Raw genomic sequence first — 11,383 nt, 5'->3', positions numbered from 1 at the left:
CCGAGCCCAAGAGCTCATAGCCCACTTTCGTATCTTCCATATAAAATTAAAAATTGGTAATTGATTCAATCAAAATATAGCTTGCCATTTTTTGTTTTTTATTTGTTTACCAAATGCTGATATTATTTGAATGGAGGATCCATCATCCATGGTAATTAGTCAACAGGCTATTGTGGAGAGAACCAAAATTCACAATTCTTGGTCTCCTCTTGCCATTCTCAGAAGCTTTCCTTTTAAATCTCCAAACTTTAAAAAAATTCTAGCCGTTAGAAAATCTATCCAAAGCTAGAACAAATCTTTTAGTACATATACTCACTTTTTTCTCTATATTTGACCATCCAAATCACCAAAATCTCCATTAGATTTTCTTCTTCACAGGAAAACATTGAGAAAATCTTTTGGTTAGATTTTGTTATTGGATTTAACCATGATCTCTGGTCGTTGTGCAGCTTGCAAGTATTTGAGAAGAAGATGCCCTTCGGATTGCATTTTCTCTCCTTATTTTCCTCCAAATGATCCTCAAAGATTTTCTTGCGTTCACAGAATCTATGGTGCTAGCAATGTCGGAAAGATGCTCCAGGTAAATAATACTATCTTTATCATTAAATAGATAATACACACTTCTATGAATTAACATATTTATGATTTGTTTCTCAAAAAAAAGGAAAAAAAAAAAAAAAACTATTTATGATTTATAAAACACACAAATCCATGGAGAGAAGTTGTATTAAACATGGGCATATATATAATTCTGCAATGCGTTACGTTTTATATGCTTGGATTTCTTACAATATCATGGTTTTAACATTATTATTTAATCAAATTCAGCAACTCCCATCCCATCTCCGATCTCAAGCAGCGGATACTTTGTATTTTGAGGCACAATATCGACTTCATGACCCCGTTTATGGCTGTGTTGGTATTATCTCTCAATTACATCAACAAATAAACAGTGCAGAAAGCCAGGTAGCTAAAATCCAAGCTGAGATTGCCTTCCTCAATTCTAATGCACAAGAAGTCGAAGAACCCCAAGTTGATCCGCATATTGAAGCCAATTCCATCTTCATCAACAATTTATTGCCAGAACAAATCAATACTCTTGACCTGTCGCCCTATGGCCTTCCTTCCACTCAAAAATCTTGGTTTAATTAGTGTTGTTTTGCAAATAATGCATAAAGTGGAAGATTTCTATGCCAAATAACACAATGCAATTAACGCATTCTCTTTCCATCATTTAGTCAACTTAATGCATATTAACTAGAAATGTTTCGTCCTTTATTATGAATTTATTATTATTATTATTATAGTAATAATCTTGGTAAATATATCTAGGACAAAGTTTAACTACAAAATTAGTTGTAGTTTGACAAATCCACCATTGGAATGTATTTTCTACTTATATTCTTTATGCTTGTAAAATTTTTAGAAAATTAAAAATCAATAACTATGTTATCAATAAATTGTTAAATTGCAAATTTTTGTAGTTTAAATTTATGAATAAAATATAAGGTCATTGATCATATAGTAAATAATATCTGATCGACATAAAATATAAGCTCATAGATCATATAGTAAATTTGACATGTATTAAGAGCGTAAAGAACATATAATTCAACAGTTAGATTTTCAAAATATGTAGTAATGTTTATTTCATTGAATAAGATTGTAGTCTAAAACTACAAACAGTTTTATAGCTAAGCTTTATCCATATTTCTATAGCATTGCTAACATTAGCACCAAGCATTTCTTCACCTCTTTTTGTATGCTTAAAACCTAATTATTTTCATTAAAGTCCACTCCTAATTGGGCAAATCATAGTCGAGGGCAACTCAACTTTAAAAGCCCATTTAATATTGTTCTAATAAGTAGAGAGTTTTTTTTTTTTTTTTTTAAAATAAAATTCTATTATAGCCTAATTTAAGTGTATATATGTGTGAAGTTCTTTCCTGTAGACTTAAACCCTAACCATTGCCCTCCACACCCAGAAAAAGTAGAGTTTTAGTTGTAACACTTTTGCGATGGATATCTTTAACTAAAAAGCTCATCAACGAAAAACAAACTACAATTAAAAAATGTTTTACAATTATTACACTTATTTGATATCCAAATTGAGATATTGTTTTTAACAGTAAGAAATGACAGAAGATGACACAACAAAAGTGTTTTGTATTTTATAACTATTTGGCATAAAATGTGCTACTAAAGTGCTTCTATTTTATTTTATAAAAACTTATTTTCATATTAGAATTCCAATGAATTTAACTAATGGCCAATTTTTATCCGAAACCCCTCCAATTTTCTACCACAATCTCTCTCTCTCTCTCCCTACGTACAAGAAAGTAGTCTAAGGTGTTGGGAACACATGCATCTCATATATTAAATACACATCGGAATTAAAAAAAAAAAAAAAAATTTACTCCATATTATGCATCAACTCATGTTCCTCATGAATTTTAAATTAGGGTTCAAAGAAAATTTACCTTGATGTAGCAAGCCTAAAAATGAGAGATGAGTGAGATCGGAAGTGAAATGGGAAAGTGATTGTAATTTTTGTAGTGTGATGTGTTAGGTTGTTTGTTATTTCTTAGAGTTTTGTTGTTTGATTTTGGGTTTGTATGGCAACTTTGGATTTCTGGTTTTGCTTTTGAGAATTATGTTGTGAAGTTTCTAATGAAGACTTTGTAATTTGATAAAAGATGAGAAATGGGTGAGATCGGAAGTGAAATGGGAAAGTGAATTATATTTTAGAAAGTTGGTGATATTAGGGACATTAGGTGTCAAATTGCAAAAGAACAATTGATTTTTTTTCTTTCTAGTTAATGCATTATTTTTGTGAAAAAAATTATACAAAGTTGAAAATAGCTTTAAGGAGAAAGCTTCAAATATGTACTTTAGCTTACACTTTTTGGCAAGCCTTGAAAGTTAAAACTCTTTTTCAGATTTTGCAAAAATGTAAGTTTCTCGCATAAAGAGCTTAAAGAGCACGTTTTAAAACCCTAATTAGATTTTAGGGATTTGTATACTGAATAGATATTTTTTTAGGGATTCAAACCCTAATTAGATTTTATTTTTTTGGTAAGGCCCAAATATGTTATTACTGGAGACAACTTTTTTTTTTTGGGTTGCAAAATGATGGCAAAAACAGACCAATAGCAAGTTAGCTTGAAGGATACTAACCAGTGATGGAACCAAAACTTGAAGTTAGACCCACCGCATACCCTTGGTGCGATGGTTACTCCATAAGTATAAGTGTTTGTGGGGTGTGGGGGGCAAGGGCCGGGATTCAAGTCTCCAGGAGGGAGCTTCACACACATATACACTTAGATTAGGCTAGAGTAGAATTCTATCTTGTATCCAAAAAAAAAAAAAAGTTTGAAGTTAGGGGGCGGCTTTGTTATTAGTTGCATGCAGCTTCTCCAGCCTCTAGCTCTGTTGCTTAACCACTAAGGCTTTTAAAAAAAAAATTATTTATTATTTATTTGTATTTTTTATGTGTGCTTTTGCTAATGGGAAAGGACAAATTTTTTTTTTTTTTTAAATGCCTATTTGTTTTGGGTAAAACTGGTTTGAGCTTAATTGTTTTTAAGTTATTATTGGTAATTTTTTTTGTTGGGCTAATTTTTTTATGCCCTTTAAAATGTGGAAAAAGCTAGAGATACAAATGAGCCCAGATGTAAACTAATAAGAATTTACTACCTCAGCAGTTTATAAAAATGTTGTAAAAAAGTTTGTGGCTATAGTATTACTCTTAAAAGAATCAATAATATTGTTAAAGGGAGGCAAAGTGTAATTTTATGAACATAATTGCTAAAATTTATACCAATATATATAGTGAGCGTTTGGGCAGGGCTGAAAGTTGCGTTTCAGCCCTGCGTTTTCATGCCTTTTTTTTTTGTTCTGCAGTGGACAGTAAAATCACTGTGCAGGGGACAAAAAACACTATTCGCGCACTGTTTACGCACTGTTCACGTACTGTTTATGGGTCCCACGACACTATTCACACATTTAAAAATTATTTTACTACAGTGTTTTCAGTTTTCAGTTTCAGTAACAATAAGCTCAATCCAAACGGACCCATACACTAATTTTTTTTTTTTTTAATATATATGAAAAAACTAAGGGGGGCCATTGCCCCCATGGTCAAAGTCTCCTTCTATCCATGGGACAAACGTCCATGGGAAACATGGTTTAGAGTAGTTAATTTTTTTAATTGTTTTATTGTATTTTAAAAGAGTAATATTAAGAAGAGTCGGAATTCAGTAAGGATGGAGTGTAAAACTCATGTTTTACATCATCCAATAAAAGATTGTCACATCAGTTTTTTACTTGAAGTTTAATAAATTCTACCACACATAATAACATGTAAATAAACTCACAATTAAGTTTGATTTTCAAATAAGTATTAGAATTGATTGGATGTGGTTGTACTTATTCTTTAATATGTAATATGATGATGTAGCATGTTAGAATTGAAGGGGTAAAATTTACACTACATCCTTATAGAATTTAATCTCTGTATACGACTACATTTCAAGTTTGAAATAAATCAAACAAGTAAAATAGTTTGACAAATGTTAATTTGTATTGATGAGTGTGGTACGATTCTTTGAAATTACAAAGGAGTGATCCTATGATTTGATCTCCTTCGAAGACTTGTTGATTGGAATTGTAGTAATGTGATTTTGACTCAAACACTAAATATCCTTCAATTTGTTTGGGGAATGGATCAAAAATCTTTGAAACAAAATTACAACGAATTTCTAGCTATGAGCTTGTTAGAAATTCTTTGTTCTTCATGTTCTTCATTGTTAGAACATATATGATTCACTTGTTAGGAACATATGTCACTATTTTATGTAATTGGTTAATTCTTTGACAAAACGCACTTTACTTGTATTTGGGTAGAACTAGGATGTGTTTAATACTTCAAGAAACTTTGTTTCAAGATCAAGTGTTGAAGTCATGCAAGTTTGTCTAAGATTCTAGTCTGTCTAAGATTCTAGTCTGAAAAGTGTCTGTCATTAAATCTTGACAGCTAGCCATCTATAGAGCTTAAAGAGCTGTTCAGCCCCGTGGCTCGACAGTAGCTCGACAGATAAGGTATTTGTCGAGGTTTATGAAAAACAGAATTTCAGATCTGTTTTGACTCTAATCCGTGATTATGTGTTTGAACTTTCTTTTCTCACAACTATAGACATATAAAAGGATTATTTTAAGGGCCGTTAAAGTGGACACAAGTTGCACAAGTTTTTAACAAAGTTTTGTTCAAGCAAATTGTGACTAGAGACAGAGTTTGCCCTAGTTCATCGTTCTTGTGTAGAAGTTGCTGTGTTTTTGCATCGTAGGGTTTTGTAACCAAACATCTTCTGGATCTTTATCGTATGATGAACTGAAAAACTTTACAGCCAACAACTTTATCTAGTTAATGATTGAAGTCGCGTACTGAGATCCACACAATTGGTTAGTCACGTATTGGGAGCCGTGCATTACAAGGAGAGATTGCACTACAGTACAAGTCCAATTGGGTATTGTGGTAAGGGTTCAACTATAGGTTGGTATAAAATATTGTGATTCATTTGCTTATAACTGTTTGTTGTGATAATAGTGGATTCTCGAGAGTGGTGACCTTAAAATCACCTGGTGGGATTTTTGCCGTGTTGGTTTTCCCCATTCGTAAACAAATCACCGTGTCAATTTATTTTCCACTGTACTTAGTTTAATTGGTGATTTGTTTGTGCTATCACGTGTTTGTATGCTAATTTTATTAATTAATAATCTTAACTAATTAATCAATTAATTCATCACAAGGGCTCAATTCATTTTTTGATTATCAAGTGGTATCAGAGCAGACACAATCTGATTGGATTTTAATTTTTGCTATGTTGATCCATTGACCCCTGTTTGTCATGGATAGAGGACAGTCTTTAATTATACCTCTTTTATTTGATGGCATTAACTATACATACTGGAAAGTACGCATGAGAGATTTCTTGCAATCTCTAAAAGAGAAGGTGTGGCAAGCTGTAGAGATAAGCTGGATCAAGCCAAAGGAAGCGCCGACCGATTGGGATGAAGCCAAGATCAAGGCGGCAAACTTCAACAGCAGGGCATTGAATGCTTTGTTTAGTGCAATCACTAATGAGGAATTCAAGAAGATATCCTCCACTAAAACTGCAAAAGAAGCATGGACCATCCTTCACACAACCTATGAAGGAACTAAGGCTGTCAAGGATTCTGATAGGCCACAAACTGAATGACCCCTTGTGATAAAAATTAATTAATTAATTAGCCAAGTTATTAATTAATCAATTTATCATGCAAACGCGTGGTAGTACAGACAAATCACCAATAAACTAAATATGCAGCAGAAAATAAATAACACGGTAATTTATTTACGAATGGAGAAAACCTAACGGCAAAAACTCCGCCGGGTGATTTTCAGGTCACCACTCCCGAAACTCCACTATTATTACAACAAGCGATTACAAGTAAAGGAATCCAAGTACTTTACCAACCTACAGTTGAACCCTTACCCCAATACCCAATTGGACTTGTTTTGTAATGACAGTTCCCCTTTCGATGCACGACTCCCAAGTACGTGACTAACCAATTGTGCGGATCCCAGTACACGACTTCAATCACCAACTAAGAAGGTTGTTGGTTGCAAAGTTCTTCAGTTCATCCACACGATGAAGATCAAGAAGATGCTTGGTCACAAAACCCTACGGTGCACATACACAGCAACTTCTTCAAGAGAAAGAAATGAACTAGGGTAAGAACTTCGTCTCTGGTCACAATTTGCTTGAACAGAGTTTGCTTAAAACTTATGCAACTTGTGAACTCTTTGACGGCCCTTAAACTGATCATTTTATATGTCTAGGGTTAGGAGAAAAGTCCAAAGACACATTTACGGATCCCAAGAAAATCATATTGGAATTCTGAGAATCTTAAATCTCGACATATAGCAGCTGTCGAGCAGCTGTCGAGCACACCGAATGTAGAACAGCTTCCTTAAGCTCGATAGATGCAGCTGTCAAGTTTTAATGATTTTGCACTCTAAACTTGTTTTCTTGAACAGACTTGAAGGCTTCAATACTTGATCTTGAAACAAGGTTTCTTGAAGTATTCAAAAACATCCTAAATCTACCCAAATACAAGTAAAATGCGTTTTTTCAAAGGATAAACCAATTACATAAAATCATGACATATGTTCTTAACATGTGAAACACATATATCCTAACAATCTCCCCCTTTGGCAATCCGTGAAAAAACTACAACAAACAAATGAACATATGAGAGAAGTCATAAATTACTCAACTCATATTCACTTGTTGAATACAATAAAATCTATCCTAACACAAACTCTTGAAAAACTTTGCAAGAACAAAGTTTATGACAAGTAGACTTTGACATCTTGTATTTCTAAAACACTTTAAACAAAACTCATCAAGACATCTTTGTGTGAAATAGAAATAATAGATTGCATACAAGTATAAGAAACATGTATATCAAAGGAGAAAAGAAACAACACATGAAGTGGTAGGTGAAAGAAAAACATACATCAATATGAAGAAATAGATAAGTATAATGTATGTCTATAATGGTCACAAGACCTCATGTACAAGAGTAATGTATCTAAAAAGAAAGAAAAGAAAAGATACATACTATCCTCACTACATCCCTAAAAAATGTATCAACACTCCCCCTAACAAAATGGTCCTATACTAACTCTCCCCCTAAGATAGACTACTTTTATACAAAACTACTCCCCTTTTTTGTCACGAGTGACAAAGGGTAAGAGTATCAAGTAGACATTTCATCGGTAGAGCTAACATCTCCATCAGCATCATTCGAAGCATCATCGTCATCACCATCATCATCATCCTCATCCTCAGAATCAGAAACCATAGGAGAAGGTGGTGAAGGAGTAGTCTCAGGAGCAAAACCACCCATGGACACCTATCATCGAGCAATACGATCGACACAAACGTTCACCTGATACAACTCCGTAGAGAGAGTATCTAGGCGAGCATCCATGCACTGCAGCTACGCCATGATGTCTCCTAAAGTCACATCGCCCGAAGAAGAGGGAGGTGCGTACGGATGTGGATGGAGCAGAACGGGATAGAGCGGAATGGGAGGAAGGAGCTGCTGAATCCGACTGTAGCGACCGAAGCTAGGCCTTGCTACGTTTAACGGTAGCGTAATCTATGGCATATATGATGGTGAAATGGTCGGAAGAGGGAAAAGGAACAGAAAAATGGCGTAAGATCCTCGTGATAGCGGAAGGAAAGATGAGTTTATCACGGGACGCCGAATCTAGATGAACATCTATAATAAACAAAATGAAATGAGAAGGGAAATCTATAATAAGATGCTCAAGAAGAGACAATAAAAATTGATCACGAGACTCTATGATGGAGTTATAGTGAGAGAGGGGATACAAAACAAAAATCATCACCATGTTCATGAATCTAGGACCTTTAGCAAAAGGTCAACATGGTGTAAACAGACGCTCACACCAAGTAGTAGGGCGCTCACAAAAAGCAAACATGAGCACATCCCTGGACACAGTCCTCAGACGCTCATAACTAGGATAGTCAGGAAACTCTATCCTAGGGACCCGAAGCACATCCGTAACAAGCTACGATGTGATAGAAATGCGCATACGTTGAACGCGAGTGAAGAAAAGAGGTATTGACCGATCAATCCTGTGCATGTTGGAGTAAAACTCCTGGATAAGCACGAGAGGACAGGTGATTGGGATGTCACACAGTGACTCCCATCCCCTACTGTGAATGACAGAGGAAAGGTCAGTGTCGGCAAAGTCCGTCAAAATGACTTGGCATTCCGAATGAATGCCTCGTCTAGAATAGTTCTCTGAAAATGCCTTAAAGGCATCATCATCACGGAACCAGATATGAGATAGAGTAGGATCAGACGATGAAGAAGCACCAGAATGAAGAGGATTCTGGGTTGGAGTGGATTTACACTTAGGTGCCATAGACACGGCTAACGTAAACTAACAGAGAGGGAGAGAAAAAATTACAATCAGAAAAGTCTTAAGCAGTTTCAAATATATCAAGTATATTGAAAAGAAGTACGTATGCATGGGAAATGCACGAACATGTGACATGCAAAAGAAAATGCATCATGGGCTCAGCCCAATCCAAACCTATCAGCACACAAACATATAGCACACATCTAAATGCATGACAATATCATTATAATGCTAATGTGATGCAATGTATGAGGTCTTAAACACATTTAAGTGAAAACCCATCCCAAAATTTCAATGGAAACTCCCAAAATTTTTCAAAAACCCCAAAATTTTTCAAAAACCCCAAAACCTAGGTTTCAAAACATGAAATGCATGAATGAGAAAGGATTAGAAGCTTACCAAGTAAAGAGAAACTTGAAAAAGCTTGAAGAATCCTTGAGGAACAAGTTTGGAGTGAGATGAGAGTGTTTTGGGAGAGAAACAGAGAAGTATCGAGAGAAAGATTGAAGAAAAATGATTTCCGGATCGCACAGAGGCCTTATATAGAGCAGCCAGTAAATCTCGACAGATGCAGGTATCGAGAGGTATCAAGGGATCTGTCGAGGAGGTGTCGAGAAAATGCTCGTCGACAGCTGAGGTGTCGAGGAGGTATCGAGGAACAACACATCAAAATCAAGAACAGAAGCTCGATCAATCCACCAGGTGTCGAGAAGCTATCGAGGATACAAACCCAATCTCAATCGATCCACCAAGTATCGAGGTGCAGGCAAGATTGCGATAAGAAAAAGCTTAGGAAGCTCGACAGATAGCTAGCTATTGAATAGGTATCGAGGAGGTGTTGAGCCAGCTTTTAAAAGCAGTTTTTCGAGATGTGAAAAACACAGACATGAATGCAATCCAACATGCAACTCAACCAACGATCCAATCATTATATTAAGCTTTCAAAATCATCTCTCAAATAAAATTTAAGCACATGGATCTTCAAAAACACATACACACACACACACTAAACAAGTCTAACCAATTTTCTATTTCAAAAACAAGTCAAGACAGTTTAGTGAGCATACATTAATACAAGTAAAACCTCGTGATGGCAAAATCACATTGTACATGCACATGTATCAAGAATAGTAAAGAATATTGCATGTTATGTGTGAAAAACATCGCAAGATTACATAAGTGTATGCATTTTATGACGATTTGAGATATGAGAAAATCACTTTAACTCACACACAATCATAACTGCTTGATGTGGACTATCACCTTTGAGGTACATCCTATAACTCCCACATCTCCTAAAATACACACTTGCAATCATATTTAAAGCATTTTTGATCTTTTTGCTTTTGATTTTTCTTTGTATATTTTTCTTTTAAACATATCATGCATGGGCTTATTAGAGAGAGAAAAGAAATACCCAATGGTATTTGACATTCCAATTTTGCTATGCCTAAGCACATAAATGTAATTGACACTGTACTTTTGCTATGCCGAAGCATACAGGTGTCATATTATGATTGGCGAGTGATAGTGGTGAGATGGTTATTTATGCCTTTCTCTCAGGATTTTTTAGTCATTCCCGTCAAAAAGAGTGATATAAGTGTTAAATTTAAGAGATAGCTTAATCGTACTCATCACAAACACGAGCCACAAAGCTCACTTGCTTAGTTGTGCATAGAAATGCTCATCTAAGCTACAAATGATAAAAAGTTTAGAAGACTTTGTTTCAATGGCCATCCAAGGAACACAAGTACCAAAGTACACAAAACACACACTGTTTTTGTATTTTTCTGATTTTTCAATTTTTTTTTAAATTTTTATATGAAAAACAAAACAAGTAAAAATTGAAAAATAACCAAACAAAAACATGTTAAACAATCAAAGCATAAAAACTAGACTGACTCAAAACATGAAATCAAAACACCTAAGTAATGCACACACAAAAACAAGAAGAGAGAGAGAAAAGTGACAGAATCACTTAGAGCCCTTTTCCTTCCACACCTTAGAAGAACCTTTCTGTCTAGCAAACCCTTGAACTGGCGGTGAAGGGGAAGAATTAAAACTGTTAAAGTTCGAAAGGAATATGAGGGCTTTGAGAAGATCTCTAAGGGGAGCAAGAGAGGATTGAAGCTGATTCTGGTTTCCAGATGCTATCATGCCATTGCTCTGTTGAGTGGCAAGCCACTTGTAACAATTTGGTCGAGTATAACCGGCAGCTCCACAACGATGATAGAGATACTGCTTCTTTTGTTTAGACTTTTGAGAGTTAGCCTTTTTAGCCCTAGGGTTTTTAATATCTTTCTTCTCAAGCTTAGGGGGTGCTCCTAATATAGGTTTACCCTTGTCTATGTTCTCACTAACTAATTCAGTTTTAATCTCATT

The 11,383-nt window shown here is 34.9% G+C and overlaps 1 protein-coding gene across 1 annotated transcript; it reads left to right on the top strand.

Moving 5' to 3' along the window:
* The first annotated feature begins 427 nt into the window (after positions 1–427).
* On the top strand, positions 428–1,152 carry LOC115961297 (LOB domain-containing protein 24-like). Its single transcript, XM_031080298.1, has 2 exons — positions 428–580; positions 829–1,152. The coding sequence occupies exons 1-2, from the start codon at positions 428–430 to the stop codon at positions 1,150–1,152; spliced, it is 477 nt and encodes a 158-aa protein (XP_030936158.1).
* The last annotated feature ends 10,231 nt before the right edge of the window (positions 1,153–11,383 follow it).

Source organism: Quercus lobata, chromosome 9, assembly GCF_001633185.2.
Source record: "Quercus lobata isolate SW786 chromosome 9, ValleyOak3.0 Primary Assembly, whole genome shotgun sequence".
Lineage (NCBI taxonomy): Eukaryota > Viridiplantae > Streptophyta > Magnoliopsida > Fagales > Fagaceae > Quercus > Quercus lobata.
Note: the sequence above shows the minus strand (reverse complement) of the source record. Positions and strands in the feature narration are given on the sequence as shown.